We start from the raw sequence: 18,314 nt of genomic DNA on the forward strand, positions 1-18,314 counted from the left end.
TGGAAATCACTTTGAAGTACTGCAACTATTATGAGGTTGCTATTTGGTGTAATAACATATTTAATTTGATTCTGAATTTTGTTTGGCAGTGGTGGACTGCTGTTCTTCAAAGCCTTATTTGTATTCAGTTAACTTAAAGGGAAAGTCAGCTTTGCAATGCCTGTTGTCCTTCAAGCCAAAAGAGGTACGTTTATGGGGCAGTAGTGATTACGTTAAATTAAAATCAAGCTTTGAGATATTTCTATGGTGAAAGAATACAGATATTTTAGATGCACATTATAGTGTGTGCAATAGTTTTTTAATAGTAATCCTTTTCTTAAGAAAACAAGTTCTGAAATAACCTTTATATAACTTACTGCTTTCCATAAATGTTTGCATACAGAAAGGAAACACGCTTTCTCAGTGACTTAAAAATTGGAATGATGTAAACAAACTGAAATGTCTTACCACGCATTCATTAGATCATTCAACAAACTGGCAACCATTTTGTTTTTACAGCTGTTTGTGCTTTAACTCTCAGATGACAGAGGGACTGCAAAAGTAGAGGAGTTTTATGTGCCATAAAGATTGGCAAAGTTGTTTTCCAGTTGAGCTATTTGAGGGAAATAAATTGAAGCTATGAGACTTTATGTGTTAGTTTTACGTGAGGAAAAACATATTGGCAGTAGGTGTCAATAGAGAGTACTTTAGGAAATTTTAAATCTGCACCTATTGAACAATGTTTTAGAAATGGAGGGTTTGGGGTTTCCATGTATTTGGAGAACAATGAACTGGAAGAAAACTTAGGTTTTGGTATTATGAACCAGCTTCAGAACAAGCAGCTGGGGACCACTTCTACAGCATATAAACCTGTTGTGTTAGCTCCATTTTTACCTTAAAAGCCACAAATGAGTATCAGAGACAGTGCATCTTGGAAGGGTCAACAATATTCTTTTTTCAACCCCTACCCCACCCCCTTCCCGTCCTTTAGTTTTTGAGTAAAAGGGGAATTCCTTTGTTCATAGCATTGTTCAAATAATATTTGCATATTACAGGCTGTGTCAACACTGTGATTTTCCTCCTCTTGTTACTGTCAGTTTAGATTCTGTGTACATGTGGAAGGAATTGTGAAATAACTGATGGTGTGAACTTATAGCACATTCGCTACTCCAAGATGATTTTTCCTGACAGAATATGAGTTAATAGATTCATAAAAAATAAGCTGTTTTAAACCAAATTAATTTCATCCAATGGCATAGCAGATCTTGAGTTTAGAGGAGAAGCAGTACATGTCATATCTTTAAGTATCTTGACGCTGTCTGATGCAACATTCTCATAAGCAAGGTAGTCAGATTTAGGCTAGATACAGTGTTAGAAAAGTATGTAAGTGTTTGCAAAATGGTACATACAGAATATGACCAGTGACCTATTATCAAACTGGAGAGAAACTCAGTAAGGAAAAAAACAGATACTTTCATTTAAGTAGGGAGGGTCAATAATAGAAATGCAAGACTAGATAATGCTGTGGGAGTAATCTGTTTGTATGGTATTGTACATCAGAAGCTGAACAAGAATTAAGAGTAGAGGCAGACACCATAGTGATTTATATAAATAGGAATAATGTTTGTAAAGCAAGTAAGATAATTATTTTAATAGGTACTGATAACACAGCAGCTGCAACAATTTTCCCATTTGGGATGCCACACTTAAAGAAAGAAGTGGGAAAATTTCCTTGGAAAGAAAGTCCAAAAGAAAGCAATGGAAATGATCAGAAGTGCAGAAAACACAAACTATTTAAAGAATGGAGCTAACTTGCAGTAGTCTGTGGAATATAATTTATATATGTTCATTGTAGTAGATGGGTCATGAGTAGTGGGTTTAAACTATGCCAGGTGGATTTAGATTAGATATAAAAAGTCAATGTAGCAAAAAAAGAGTCAAACATTTCAATAAATTACCTGAGAAGCTGTCTCCATTATTGAAGACTCTTAAGAAGGGATTGGACAAACATCACCAGAAATGCTTCATACTGTCCTATGGGAGCAAGTCATCTGCCAGACAATCACATTTGTCCATTGTAAAATCATATTCTAACTGCATGTTGTTGCTCCAAAGATGAAATTCTGGCCCTATTAAGACCAGTGTTAGGACTCTTAGTAATTATAACAGTCCTTCTCTGTGGCTGTCTCTTGCTAAGTGTGAAATTCAAACTGGTTAAACAATAATTTATACAAAAGAAAATAGATTTGTGACTTAAAATGATGAAATTGCAATGTAGAAAAGCTAGCTTCTCCTATAAATAAAAATCAGTACATAAAATAGCATAGAACTGTGTAAAACAAAAATTGGGAAAGGGTTGACTGAAATTTTAATGAGTAGGTATGTATTATTGCTGTTCTTACAGCCAAGCTCCAAAATGTAATGAGTTTTGATTTTATTTTACAAGTAAAGTCTTCAGAGATGAATATTTCATTTACAAAAGCGACCTGTTGTAACTCTGAAAGAGTATTTTTCAGCTTAAAACCATAAGTATTCAACAACCATTTAAATTTTTATTCTAACTGAAAGATTTTCAATAGAAATGAGAAACAAAATGTTGCTTTTTAATAGCCAGTTAGCTTCTAATAAACCATAGATATAACACTAAGGAAAGAAAGTAGATGGTTACTAAAACCGTAATACCCTTCTGTAAAAACATTCCAGATCTCCGAAGTTTCCAGTCTTTCCTGTTTTTTGTTTTGTATCATCTGATTACTTTGGAATAGAATATACTTAATTTTGAGGAGTTTACTCTGTAAATTAGATAGAAACAAGGTAATGATGGTACAACTAATACTTTAGCTTAGTTATGCTAGTGTTTAATTTATTTGAAATGTTTTTTCTTTACTTCAGCGTGCATACAGAAAATTCAGTTAGGAATTCCACAAAAATAGAGTGCCATGAATGTACTGATTTAAAAATGATAAATAGAGTCCAGAAATATTTAAATAGTCTGGCAATATTGTTCTATGGATGATACAAGGGTGTGTACTATGTATAAAATTTAACAGGTAACATAACTTCCAAGGCCTCAATTTCAATTTACTTTCATAAACCAATTTTACTTAAGTCTTGTCAAATATTTAACAGAGGTATTTCTGATCTACACTGTAGATGCAGTTCCCCCCCCCCCCCCCTTTAATTTTAGTAGCTAAAAGCACACAGTTGTGTATATGATCTAAACCACGTTACATGTTGATGGGAGCCATAACCTGAAATCTGACAGTTCTGCTCTTGCTTATGGCATTAGATTTCTCTGGTGATAGTGCTGCTGTTCAAAGTGATGCTTTTTCTCCACTGCAGTTCAGTAGTGGAGTAATGGAAGCTCAGTCATCTCTCTTACAGACTAGTGAAACACCAACTCTCTAAAATCCTAAATACCCCTGCCCCCTTCCTCCCCCTGGTCAAGACAGGGGTGAGTGTATTTGTCTCCCAGTACTCTTATTTCCCATTTATGCAGTTGAGCTCTATTACTGTTTTCTTTCTTTGACAAGTTGCAGGATGGATTAAGAGTAGAAAAGTTGCTACTGACACTGCTGTATATTCAAGCGATTACCTAAATTAATGTTTCTGAAGACTGCTGAAATAGCAGATGGTTCTTTATGCTTAATTTCACTTGTCATCTGAAATACTGTTCAGTAACTGTTTGTTATTGATGAGTATCTCCAACTGTCATTTGATAGTGGTGTTATACTTACCTAACTGAAGACAAGGTTATACCAGTTGTAGTCTGCTTTAATTATGATAGAAATTTGGAAAAGAAAAATTCTTATTTTTGACTGGACTTGTTTTGAATCTATAGAATATATTGCATCTCTTGATTATAGATTTCTCTATTGAGTTTTCTGATATCACCCTTTTTTAATACTTCAAACTCTGGGTGTAAGTAATTCTCCAGCTTTGAGAATAATTTTTGGCAAACAGGACAACATCCTTCAGAAGTAAAGGAATGAAGAATTTAGAAAAGGAAACTTTCCGGGGGTACCTTATATACCTCATAACCAACTAAAAAGTGCTGCTTTAATGAAATGTCTTTATTTTGGTTTCCCATTTTCTCCATATGCTTAGTCTTTCTGTCTCCCTTTGTTTGCCCTTGGTGCTGGGGAAGCCCACTGTACAACCAATGCTTCACTTATCCTCCAAGGATATTACTGTCTGCCTGTCAGGGGGCAGCTTCATTACTGCTAGACAAGACATGCCCAAATGCACTTAAAACCTGCTGGTGGTCACAAGTTAACATCACTAAGGGTTAGTGCAGCACTGATGGCTGGCAGAAATAGCACTGGCTAATGAAATTAACTTTGAAAACCAAACGTGTTGCCCAGTATGGCATGACTAAAGGGAACATCTGGAAGTATATGTGCCTCCCAGGATGCTGTAGCTTTTCTTTAACTCCTGCAAAGTAGTACACTAATAATAAGTATAGTTCTGTTAAGAAAGTGATCTAGGTACCAGCATCTCTTACTGTGATTGGAAACTCTCAGTAGTTACTGATTCTTAAAACGTTCCCCCTTGGATGTGAGTTGTCATTCTACCTCATCTAGATGTCCCCCTTTTCTCACCTGATTTCATCCTTCTCTTTCCTGATTTTCCAGTCTTAAAAAGACTCTAATCTCTGTATATTGAGCTTCCCCTATTTAGGTTTCATGGTTGCAAGCACTATTTCCTGCCTCTGCACTCTAACAGCTGTTTCTCTGATCTCATCACCATTTTCTGGACAACTACTCTTACCCAGCTTACCTCCCAGCTGCTACAAACCTTCTGTACCCCATCGAGTTTCATTCTTTTCTGTCTGCCTTCTGGTTCTACTAAAACTTCCTGCTGTTGTAGTCATTACTGACACACTACTCTATAAACCAACAAAGCCTCATTATATTGTTGTTATTGCTGAGAAAGTAGATACTAGAACTAAGGAAAAATTAAAACAAAATAATTCAGAAGCATTGATTTAAAAAAATAATCACAAAAGCATGAAATTATTCTAATAACGAATGAATTATTTTAACAAACAAAATAAATACATAGGAAGTCTGAATAGCACCTGCAGTTGTCACCAAGGTGACAGAAAGTGCTCTTGGAGATTAATTATGTTGGCATGCTTATAAAATAATATCTAATTTTTTTTGAGATAATTCTCCCAATATTCGAAGAAGTTAAATGAAGTTAATATGTTCTAGGTAAGGCTAGGATGCTGCTCAGACACAGCCTGGCTGTGTCTTGCTGTTATTCCAGCATCTCAGAAGGTGTTAGAGGTGACAGGGCTCTCCACCTCACTGGAGAGACTTTAACCTTGGTGTTTGGCTGTGAAAGTCAGAGCTGTATGTGAAAGCAGTATGCAAAAATATAGAGAAGTAAGCAAATACTCCTTAATATCATATTTGTATACAGGCTGTATGCTGCTTTTGGTTCTGTTTTGGTATAACTTTGAGAGATGCTTCAATTACATTTTTGGTTTTTTTCATAGTTGCATAAGGAGGTTTAGCCAGCTGAATGTCTGATGGGCTAGGCAGGGTTCTCATTTCAGAGCTGAATAGAAATTTTGTTTCTGGCAATTAAACTAAAAACCCCCAAAACCAAAAAAATGAAGCACACCCACACCCATGACTATCTGGCCAAATATCTGTTGTAGCTCACTCATCCCTATCTAGAGACAGAGCTAAGAATTATTGCTGATTATAGTTGATTGATTGATTGTCAGCAGTGATCATTTTTGAATGAAGTTTTAAATTGTACTGTCCAAGAAGCTTAGAAGCATGGCTTTTCTGACCATGGCTCTTTCTGCAGTGTCTGTGGGAGCTTCCAAATACCAATGGTTTCACAGCGCCTGCTGTGAGTGTATTGGGCTAGAATGCATCATCTACGGCAGTAAAACTATAAATGTATGAACTGCATGTTTTGAAGCAGGAAAATTGTAATAAAGCAATACTGAAGTCAAAGTAATCTCTCTCCATTAAAGAGATGGGGAATTGCAAATACTGCATTTTGGTGGGATGCCTACTGGTTGCAGTTAAGTGTACCTGATTGAAAAAAGATACATAATAATTGGAAAACTACCTGTCCAGATAACAGTGAGGAGCACCTCAGTCATTCGGCTTTATGCCAGGGAAACAGACGGCACATGATCACTTTAAATACTAGTTCATCTTTGATCCTCAACTGTTGCTGTGTTTCCCCAGGCAGGATGATCCACCTGCTAGCAGCACTGTCATGCATGGTCTGGTAAGGAAAGCAGGTGAAGCAAGGTGCAGGAGTGTCCTGACTTTTTTTTTTTTTTTATCTTAACCCTGCTGGAAAATAACAGTTTCCAGAATTCCAGCATGTTGGAAAAAAGACAAAATACACAGCTGTGTAATAATGACATCTACGAGGGCCTTTGATTGAGATAAATAGAGCAAGTCACACCTGTCAGAGCTTGTTGCTAAAGCTTTTTGTAGAGAAGTGACAAGCGGTTTTGGGTTTTTTTTTGGCATCTTTAATGACTATTTTTAATGGAAGAACAGAATTCATGCTGTAAGAAATGAATTCTTACATTACATTACTGAAATGGAAAATCTGCAGCTGTGGAATTACAGGGTATTGGTGCATCATCTGACCATATACAAGGGAAAGATTTAGTTTTATTTCACTGTTTTGAATGATAGCTTTGAACACTAGTTACATTATTCATTGTAGAAAGCTCCTTATATGTGATGTAAAGCTGGGGAATTTAGGCTGCATAAAAAATTTAAGTATGTTTTGAGGAAAAGCTCATGTTTAATCTGTGGGGAGTTTGAAAATGTGTATTGTATACAGTTGCAGGACATAAACCCTTTGTTTTGCAGCTAGGTTTAAATTTGAATCAAACTGTTTTTTTTTCTAACGCGCATTACATTTTCTGTGCTTGTATCTCTGATGAATACATATGTTAGTGCTACAAAGAAACTTTTAAATCAGCTTTTACACAAAGATTCAATGATTTTTAATGCTTCAAGATATTTAGTCTGTATGTTATTATATGATAAATATGAGTATTATCCTTTGAAGATGTTTAAATTAAAATAGTCGCAAATTAGCTTACTGATTTACTTGCAATTCCCTGTGAAGTTGTACTGTGAAAACAAGTACTGTAATTTTAGAGATGTCAGATATTCTTTGTGCAAAATAAATTATATGATCCCTGGATTTCACAGCAAAAATTTTACTCAACCTTGAGAATATATGCAGTGTTACAATAATAATTAACAAAATACATTTTACGAAGCATAAAATATTGTGTTGGGATACTTAGTAAAGACAGGAATGAAATAACTTCTTTGAAAGTGTTTTTTTGCAAATTTTTTATTTTTTTTCTAACTCTAATTAATTCCCCCTTAACCTGAACAACCATGCTTGAATTTGTTTAATTTTTATGCATGACTTCTATAAAAAATGCCATTTATAATTGTCATGAATAATCAGATAGTTTTTCCCCTTTTTTTTTCTTTCAGTATACTGAATATTTAGGCCTGAGGCAGGAAGCCATTCAGCTATGTTCACTTTCCAATGTTGGACTTAGAGCTACCATGCACTTTGTATCAAACCTGTTTCATAGATTCAAATGAGTTTCAGTAGCAGAGCTTTCTTGATCAGACAGATTTCTTAAAATCAATTCTAGCAAAAAAATTGTTCTAAAATGCCCTCTAAATAAAAGTTTTCAGAACTATTAGTTTTGTTTGTTGAATCCATAATCCAAAATTAGCTTTCTCGTATGTCTTACTACGCCAAGTCCCATAGAATGGTTTGGGTTGGAAGGAATTTTAAAGATCATCTAGTTTCAGCCCACCTGCCATGGGCAGGGACACCTTCCACCAGACCAGGTTGCTGACAGCCCCATCCAGCCTGGCCTTGATCACTGCCAGGATGGGGCATCCATAGCTTCTCTGGGCAGCCTGTGCCAGTGCCTCATCACTCTCACTGTAAAGAATTTCTTCCTAAATCTATCCTCTTCCAGTTTAAAACCATATCCTCTTGTCCTGTCACTACATGCCCTTGCACAAAGTCCCTCCCCGGCTTTCCTGTAGCCCCTTTAGGCTGCTGTGAGGTGTCCCCAGAGCCTTCATTTCTCCAGGCTGAACAACCCCACCTCTCTCAGCCTGTCTTCGTAGGAGAGGTGCTGCAGCCCTCTGAGCATCTTCCTGGCCCTCCTCTGGACTCGCTGCAACAGGTCCATGTCCTTTTGATGTTAGGAGCCCCACAGCTGAACGCAGTAGTCCAAGTGGGAGTCTCACAAGAGCAGAGCAGAGGGGGAGAATCCCTTTCCTCAACCTGCTGGCCACGCTTCTTTTGATGCAGCCCAGGATTTGGTTGTCTTTCTGGAGTGCAGGCGCACATTGTCAGGCCGTATTGAGCTTCTGATCCACCAACACCCCCAAGTCTTTCTGCAGGGGGTTGCTCTCAATTCATTCTCTGCCCAGCCGGTATTTGTGCTTGGGATTCCCTTGGCTCTGATGCAGGACCTTGCAACTTGGCCTTGTTGAACGTAATGAGGTTTGCTCAGGCCCACCTCTAAAGCCTGTCAGGGTCCATCTGGATGAGATCCCTTCCCTTCAGCATGTTTGCTGCACCACACAGCTTGGTGTTGTCAGCAAACTTGCTGAGGGTGCACCTAGTCGCAGTGTCACCAACAAAGATGTTGAACATCACTAGTCCCATAGATACCCCTGAGGAATGTCACTTGTCAGCAGTCTCCTCTTGGACATTGAGCCATTGACTGGAGCTCTGAGTGCGACCATCCAGCCAGTTCCTTATGTGCCGAGTGCTCCATCTGTCAAATCCATATGTCTCCAGTTTAGAGACAAGGACGTTGTGCAAGACAGTGTCAAATGCTTTGCACAAGTCCAAGTAGATGACATCAGTTGCTCTTCCCTCATCTGCCAACACTGTAACCCTTCCTCGAAGGCCACTGAATTTGTTCAGGCAAAACTTTTTTTGATAACTTATTTTGAAGTATTTTAATTGCTAAGACTAACACTTTGTAGATGATGCCGCCTTTCCAATTAAACTGCCTAATTCGTGTAAATCAGGACAGGAAAAATATTTCTTGGAATAATATAAGCAACCTTGTGTGTTTGTGAAAGAACTCTGTCTAGTCCACTTGCTTCCTGCCCCTCCCTGTATTCTGTGGTTTATGAAGTTAAATGCAGCATCAAAAAATACCTGAATAGACAGATACTGTGAAGTATTCATAGATTATTTAACAAGTAAGTCCAGTAATAGTATAAAGGGTTTATTCATTAATATTGTCATTATTTTTTTTCAAGTAGATAATCTGACAGGAGTGAATTTTCCGTTATGGTGTTTTAGAGATCAAAACTGAATCAGATTTTTTCTACTTAAAATATGTATAAAAAAAGAAATATAATGATTCTATGGGCAAATTAAAGTCCTAAAAGATGAAATTAAGTTTTAATTCTTTTTCAGTAATGTGTGTGTGTGTGTGTATGAATTATAATATGGTATCTAGGTGTATAGAGTTTTAAGGAATTTTTCATTTGTAATACAGGTTAGTTGATGTGGCATTAATGAGAGAAATATATGTATGAAAGAAACAAAATGTCTATGATTTGTTCCTAATTATATAAATAACTTTGTATGAGTTATGTTGGGTCTGAATCCATATCACTGTTCTTTGAAGCAAGTGTAGGTTTTCAGTGAACTTCATGTCCTACATGTAGTGAACTGAGTGTCTTGCACATACTTGCTTGTGTTTACCAGTTCTTAGCAAATAAAACCCTGTTGTATAGTACGACTGAACCAAATTTTCCTGATAGTGGGATCCAAAACCAAATTTTGAGTATCTGCTTTGGGAGAGGGATAAAGGGATTCTACCTTTTGTTGTCCAACCTAAACATACTAAACATAACAGCGTTGATGAAGAACAATTGCAGTGCCAGACTGTGCTCTTTGGCATAGGTGAAGATGTAATGGTATCTATTATAGGCTAAGATTTCTAATCTTACTAATCTCTAAAGTCGTAGTGTCATTATATTGTTATATGTGACATACATGCTGGGGATGGAGAGGATTTTTTAGGTCACTTTTTTTACTGCAGTTCTTGGCAATGGTGTTTTCAGGTATTAGAATTGTCCATGTAGGGAAGTGCCTGCTGGCTGTAGGGAGCTGCCAAGTCCGGGAGAAATCTCAGAACCTGTGATGTGCAGGCATTTTCTCTCTGTTCTCCTCACAGTGACCCATAATGCTTGCGAGATAAGTTGGTTATTTATGCAGCATTTTGCATATTACCCTTGTGATGATGTAGGCTGGGTATGCTATACCCAATATAGCAAACTTCTCACACAGCCAAAGGAGGGTGACAATCTGTAGTTTGTGTCTTTGTTGTGACTGTTGTATGAGATGCTTGACCTAGAGAGTCCTGTAAATTTCTCCTCCTCTCACCTCCCTCAATACTGGTTCACTTTACAGTTCGTTTGTACATGTGTATTTTAACAGCTATCTGGGTTACCAAATAACCATGTTTTCAGCTCTGTTCTATCAAACGTCTCATGTTTCTAGAGAAAGTTTTAAAAGATTTTTTTAAATGGATTTCACAGCCTTGAAATGCTTATTACTTTCGACTATAAGAAATGATAGTTGTTTCTCTAAAACTCAGACAAGCCACTGTTAGTGATGTGAAATCATGTATTTCACACATACTTTGAAGTGAAAGGTACTTCTCACACTATGAAGAAAAGATCCTTCACAGTCTAATTTTTAATTAAGTGGTTTTATGCCAGAAGAGCATATTTTGAATATGTAACTTGATGAAGTGTTTTATGTGGGTTGACTTGAGATACCAAAAATAGAAGAGTATGTAAATCAAATCAGGAGGTTTTTACTCAGTCTTTGTTTATTGACACACCTCTAGCTTTAGTTACTAAAAAATCTTGAATGGCATTCAGCATGCTAATTTTGAAAAGCCGATTCTATGTTATAAAATCTAATCATTATCAGATTTGAAGTATCAATATAAATCAAGGGACTGTGATGATCTCACTAGAAAATCTTCTCCTCATCCAATGCTTTCCTCTTGCTAAGTACAAGCACAAATAGACAATATGTTCCACAAAGCTCAGCATGCATCTCTCCCACCAGGAGTTCATAATTGTGTGTTACAAACCCTGCTGAAATCCAGACACTGTAAGTGCTGCGTACTTGCTTCTCATTATCTAAGCTCTGTGTTGATTGTGTTACCGATGGATATGTGCCTCATGTCCTAGCTTAGAACAAGTTTTATTATTTTTTTCCCTTCCCTGTAATTTATATAGTCCACTCCGTACCACATATGTGAAAGTAAAGCATGATGCACTATTTTATGCAGTTTTTGAAAGCTTTTAAATGATTCATAACTTCTTTATATAACTGGTTTTCCTGCAAATTTTAAGCAGCATGCAGATTTTATAGGCCAGAGTCCTTTCTGAAGATTTCAGTGGCCTTCAAGTTGAAAACAGAATTTGAAGAACTCTAACAGTGTTTCCAATGCAGAAGATTGTGGTTTTTTTTCTTTTCTTCTATTGCCTTTGTCAAGATTGTTCATACCTTTTTGTCTGGAGACATACTACTTTAGTGTGTTGATCCTTGGAAAGACAGAGCAAAAGGCAAAAAATGCCTCTTTGAAAGTGCGCTGTGAAATAAATTTGGCTTCTCAAGTACACAGTCTTGTGAACAAACAGGATTTTGTATAAAAAATGTGACTGAAGAGATAAAACTAAGATCAAAACCACTGGAATTTTGACTCCTGGAATTCAGTGGTGTTCAATGGCAAAGGTTTTAAGAGTTGAGGTTTGGAGTGTTTTTGTTGGTAGTGTGTTGTTTCCCCCCTCCCCCTTTGAGGTTTCTCAGTTTCATTTAACTCATGCTCCACCTTGATTTCGGAGCCCATTTTATTTACAGTGGATATGCACAACTGACCTTTTTAGCATTTGAGAAAGGCTTTCTTAACTTACATAGCTTTATGTTTACCCTTTTTTGTGCTTATGCACTTGGACCACTGCTTCAATCTTTTTTCGCTTAGGAGAGTGTCTGGAGAGCAGCACAACACCGTGATTTGCCAGAAACCTTGTCTGTAGCTGTGCTGGTAACCCTGGTACTTTTGGGCATACAGGTTTTTCCTTGGTGGGGAAAAAAAAAATGTCTGGTCATTGCTTACTTAAAGGGTTGCTACTGGATGCTAACAAACTACCATCCTATTAATATTATCATCAGGTCCTAAATTAATTTCAGTAATTTTTCTGAAATAGTAATACCACTCAGATGGTTCAAGAAGTACCTCCGCTTTCTTTGGGAAGTGATCACAATGCTATTTTTGTCCTTTAGGTGGCAGCATATGACTTCACTCTTCTGGTTAATACTCCCCGGGCTGACTTCCCATTGGCTCAGCCCAGCCCTGCATCTGCAACTTCTGCGGGATCTGCAAAGCACATTGTTCCTCCTCGGCCGCAGGTGGTGACTGTGGCTACTCCATTCTGTAGAGTTAGAGCGACTGGTAGGTAAACTAGGGACTTGATGGGTACTTGTATTTGCAGTGATGTTTTTGCTTGTATTCCAATTGCAGAGAATTGCTACTCTACCTGAAATGTGATTGATAATTTTATAATTTGTAAATTTCTTGGGAACTTGCACAATTTTCTAATTTTGATTTGTATTTTTAAATATATGGAGAGCTGAACTTTCTATGCATAATTATGACGTATGGGAAAATATGTTTTTTATTTTTATATAGCTATTTGCCTTATCTAAAAATTAGTTTACCAGAACTCAACTCATTTTTGTTTCTACTCATTCATTAGTATTTCTAGACCTTATCATGCAGATCTCAGTATTTATAGCAGTTTATCTGGGGAGTGTAGCATAGTATGTCGTTCATACTATTTTTAAATTTATTTTTTTTAAGTCTTTCCCTGTCAAAACTAGGAGCTCTGGCTATATTTAAAACTCCTTTGAAATGTCTCATACTGGCTCTGATCCCATCTGAGAGAACTGGTGGTAATTTAGTTCATTTGCTTCTGCTCTTATGTGCAGAACTGCACTCTTCTGGTCCATCAGTGTTTGTTAAAAGCCAAAATTACAGTCTGTTTGTCTGCACCAAGAAATAGATATCTTAAATGATTCTTCTCTGCTTTCCTCAAAAATAATTTTTGGTTCTTTTTAGTCTCCTGTCTGATTCTTATAGTCACGTAGACCTACATATTGTGAATACTTGAATCCACTAGCTTTCCTCATCTCTGTTTTTAATATGCAGTCACTGTTTATTTGAGATGAGACTAAAGTACCGAGTATCTTCCTGGAATGATATTTATGTAATTTTTAAACATCTTGGGAGCACTGAAGGAGGCTTGGCCCGTTAAATGCATAATGTGGGTTAAAAGCAACTCCAATTTATTAGGTTTTATCTATTTTTAGGTGTGGGGTTTTTTCCTTTTTTATTTGTTCTGTAGGGCTTTAACTTAAGTCTTACTTCTGAGATCTTTTTAAATATCAAAGAAATCTGATAGGCCTTCTTTAGATCCAGTGATAGAAGCAAATTAATATTAAACATTTCAACATATATTTAGCTTAAGAACACGTAGAATAAAGGTAAATGTACTTACGTATATGTGATTATTAGAAAGCACATCTCTAAGTAAAAAAAAATCATAAATCAAAATGACAAATTTCTAGTGCAGAAGTGATTTATGTGTCCTGAAAAAAAAAAGGAAAATGTTCATTTCCTTTTCCCTTTCTTTGTGGAATAATGAATTGATACCATCAGTAAGTCTCACTAATAAATGACAATCTTATCTAAATTTTATCACAAATTTGTACTTCTGCCACATAGAAATTCTTCAAAGTACCATTATAGGCCAAGAAAAAGTAATCATAGTGTTAAAAGTGAATATGTAATACTTTCAACTCTAAAAAAATAGTTGAAAAAATAAAGTGTGGCTTCTATTTAAATTTGAGTAATGGATTTACATTCTTATTAGGAATTTTGATGGACTGGAAGGAGAGAGAGAAGTCTAAATAAATGTTTTGACCACTCAGTGTTTCACATAATCATATAGATGCAGGCAACTAGCCAAACTATTTTTACTGTTGAAAAAGAACTTGATAATTAGATTATATTCTGACATCTTGAAAAATGTCTGTTATTGATTCATAATTTCAGATTATCACTGAAAATTAAAGGTGGGTAAGATGCATCTTGCAAATTCTAAGTTTTGATTTTTCAGTTATGCATAATTCTCACTACTGTGTGCTTTATGGCATGTTTGTTTTCCACTCTTAATTTTTTTTTTCCCCTGTGACAGTTTTTGTGGTTGACTGAGGTTCAGAGTGCACAGGATGGTGCATTTTGGTGCTTAAATCAATATCTTGTATCCAATGTTTGTACTTGAGATTGTTCAGCCTGAGAAAAGAATCACAATAATCTCAGAGCAGTCATCCAGTCTTTTAACTTCAGTGTAGTCAATATATTTTCAATCCATCATGGATATTTTTTTGATTATTTTAAAAACAATGTTTGTGGACTGCTTCAGCACCTGAGAAGGAAAGGAGGTCTCTTACTTAAATATTTGTAAGACTTTTCCCTTGGAGACTGCTATTGGTATGTAAGAAAGCACTGAAAGAGAAAAAAACCCCAAGCAAAACAGAAAACTCATCTGGAAAAGACACAAGCCCTACCTCAGCTAGACACAAAAGAGGAGGACATATTATCAATACAATTACTTCATGTGAGCTGACTTTTTTTTTTTCCTAAATGATCATTCTCCCAGTTTTTTTTTCATGGGGTAATTTCCGTTCTTTCCTAGTCTTTCAGTTGTGCTGTGTTTTCCTTGTACAGGCGGTTTCCATGAAGGTGAGGACTTAGTGAGTGACATAGTTGCATATTGTTGGAAATGTTCCAGAAGATTAGGTTCCTACTTTGAAACAATATTAGTTTATAGAGTTTATATGCCTGTGCTTAAGAGAAATATGAATAGTATTGTTGTTTACATAATGTGCCGTATGATTGGGAAATCCTTTGGGCTTTTTAGGAGAAGAAGATAATTGATCAACACACTTCCTCACTGATTGTGAAATGAACTTGCAGATTTTAATAAAAAGATACTGTATGCTTGCTAGATTAATTTCCAGTGTTTAATCAAGAAGCAAAATGACACTGTGGGAAATATTTGTTTTTCTAAATCCTCACTTTAAACTTCATAATTTGTGATGGTGTCTTTGTTCCAGCTATATGAAATTAAGAGAAATGCTGTTTTTTATAAAATCTTATGTCTTCTGTGATGATTACCGTCACAAAAATAAATGCATTCATCTGCAATAAGAAGATCATGTGGCTTTCCATTTATAGCATCTTTATATGAAGCAGATTCTATAAGTCTGGTAGATACAAAATTTAAATAATTTTAATATGACTAAAGGGTCTGTTAAGGCAGAAAGTTAAATTACAGTAATTATGTGTATAGTATGGAACAACAGAAAGAAAACAGAACTTTAAAACAAAGGGAGAAACATTTCTGCTAAATGTTCAGAAACAATGATTTTATGAAGGGACTTTGAGGAAATAATTGTCAAAATAATGCCGTATTAACATGTTAATTTGTTTTTTGCAACAGTACTTAAGTCACCATTGGAGTTCTCCTCAATGGAACTTAAATTTGTACAACATTCAAGTGAAATACAGTTCAATATTGCTGAAGAAAGTCTGAATTCTCAGGTACATAATCACAAGTATTACAGTTATTCTTGGCTGTAGCGTTTAATTACTCATAAATGACTGTGAAAAGAATACACATTGGCAACTCAAAATTCAGTCCTGTTTCAAATATATGATTTAAATATTTAAAAGGTTTTCGCTGTCATTTTGTTCATTTTTTTGTTTTTGTTTGTCTTCTGATCACTAGAAATTTTTCCAGAATTCAACTGAGCTTGTCCTGACTTTGATATGTGAGGAGGTGTGGGCACCATGAGAAACTGACCATGAACTGTATAAGAAGATAGCTTCCAAAGATCTTTTGTCTCTGCCTATACTAGTAAAGTAGGCAGTGGCAGTACAGGAATGCAATTGATGTGCTATGGTGGTCCATACCGTTAAAATTGCTGTCCCAGTATATTGTATGGTACTGAGCTGTGCCAACTGGCACTCTCTCCAAAAAATTCCTGGTCATGATTTAGGGCTTAATGGGAAAGAGGCATGAAATAGGATATTTGGCCACAGCCATTCTGTTTTGGAACGTAGAGAATTTGGCTGTATGAATGCAAAACATGCCATAACATAATTTATTGTTTCTAATTCCCAAAGGCTTTATTTGGAAGTTATAAAAAGTTATTTTTGGCAATGATGGAAACACTTGACTCCTTTTCAACTGTTTTCAGAAAAAAAGGATAAGAAAATCAAGGCATTTCCCCAGCTATGGATGTGTTAGGAGCTCAAAGTGTAACTCTGAGATAAAGGGATGGACTTCTTTTAATTTCCACTCTCTTACTGAATTGAAAAGTGGGTTTTTAAAACCTATTCTGAACTTTTTCCTTTTTTAACATATCCACCTGTAAGTCTAGATATCATGACCCATGTGTTTAGTGCTTGCTGTGCTTCATTTATATCAGGAAAAACTCCTCATTTCGGATTGGTGAAGTACTCCCACTGTGAGGCTTTGATGTATTTACTTCGCATAAATCAGGTTTTTCCATTCTGTAAAGAAACTATTGCTCTTTGAGAATTGGTGAGTGGCTGGAAAGCAACTAGCCTATGCTGATAGGTGTACTCATTTCACCTTACAGATATAATAAACTGGTTCTTCATTGCTTTCTAGTGCTTTCTTGCTTTCACTCTGATCCGATTGTAAAAAGACTTAGGATAGAGCAATATGAAAAGTATCATGGTGTTTGCTGCTTTCCCTCTTTCATTACGTCCTTCTTTCTCTGCAAATATTTACAGAAGCTTGACCTGAAGAATATCTCAAGGCAACAATTGATGTGGAAATTGAACTGCGATGATACAGGCAAAAATACAGAAGATAGCATTTTTAAATTTAGTCTGTGGACTGGATTTCTTGATCCAGGACAAAAAATCAGTATTGCTGTATTCTTCTGCCCACGTAAGTAATTTTCTGAATTCTTCTACAGATGGTTTGCACAATATACCATTTTCACAGATTTGTTTAAATGACTTTTTATGATGAATCATAACTAGCACTTGTTTTGATTCCAGTTAATGTGACTAAATAACAAACTAAAATGCCAAAAGAAAGGCTTGTTGTGGTACTGAGAAAATTAGACAGCTGCAGACCTAACACAAAGAATGGAATAACTTGATAGCATTATTTGAAAAGTCTGGTTTGCACATATAAAGCATCAAAATGTGGAATAGCTGAATCGTTTTCAGTTTTGCTCCTTCATGTGCATTTAGGTTGACTCACTTAGATACAAAGACTTTCTAAAAGTACTTGGACTGTGTGTGAACTTTTTTTCTAAACAGGCATAATTTAGATAAGAATGGAAATTTTGTGCTTCAATGAGTTACAAAGTCACTTAGCTATGGTATTTTCTAAGCAGTCTGCTCAGGCAACCAGACCCTAAGTAAAAAAAAAAAAAAAATAGATTTCTAGGAAAACTTGGGAGCATGCGGAAAGACAGTAATCAACCACATACACCAGAAAAGGAATGGCAGAATGTAAGTATTAGGATTCTACTTTATTCCCAGTCGGGTGTTTAGGGTAGAGAATAATGTAACACAACGTTTGAGTGGATAAAGCCTGCTAGCATGCACAGCCAATGCCTACTGAACTCAGTCATTTTAAAAGTTTTAAGTGGCTTACTTTTGGAGCCCCAGCATTCTCAAGGGGAAGAAAAGTTGTTTTGTCAGCTGGATCTGATCCTAAGTCAGCAAGTGAGCATCCCTGTCTTAAAAGATATGATGCTCCTATTCTTTATGATAGGATTGAAATCTATAACCTCAATTAAGCACTAGGAAAAATTTAATATAAATAAAAAAATAGATATGAGTCTTGCCATGATTCTGTACGATAAATTGAGAAGACTGTATTAAGTGTTGCTGTGCAAACATGTTGTGAATATGCAAGAGCAATATTTAATTGCACATGTTGCTTGGTGTTGCTTGCTGTACTTCAAAACATTTTTCCATTATGCTTTATGCCTTGTCAGGAGCTTTTGTCTTCAACTTATGTTTGAAGAAAAATCTCATCAACGTGTGATTTTGCTTCCTGAAATGGAAACGTAATTAATATATAATGATTTTTGCAGAATTATTTAGAAGATTGTTTTACGTTCTTTTAATTTTT

General features: G+C 35.9%; 1 protein-coding gene across 1 annotated transcript in view; it reads left to right on the forward strand.

The window, feature by feature from the left end:
• The window catches only part of CFAP47 (cilia and flagella associated protein 47), a 345,115-nt gene that overhangs the window by 29,684 nt on the left and 297,117 nt on the right, over positions 1-18,314 (forward strand). Inside the window, exons 21-24 of the mRNA XM_027816959.2 lie at positions 90-184; positions 12,349-12,517; positions 15,630-15,730; positions 16,952-17,111. Of these exons, the coding sequence (XP_027672760.2) occupies positions 90-184; positions 12,349-12,517; positions 15,630-15,730; positions 16,952-17,111 (525 nt within the window). The remainder of the gene's footprint in view (positions 1-89; positions 185-12,348; positions 12,518-15,629; positions 15,731-16,951; positions 17,112-18,314) is intronic.

This window comes from Falco cherrug, chromosome 2 (assembly GCF_023634085.1).
Source record: "Falco cherrug isolate bFalChe1 chromosome 2, bFalChe1.pri, whole genome shotgun sequence".
Classification (NCBI taxonomy): domain Eukaryota; kingdom Metazoa; phylum Chordata; class Aves; order Falconiformes; family Falconidae; genus Falco; species Falco cherrug.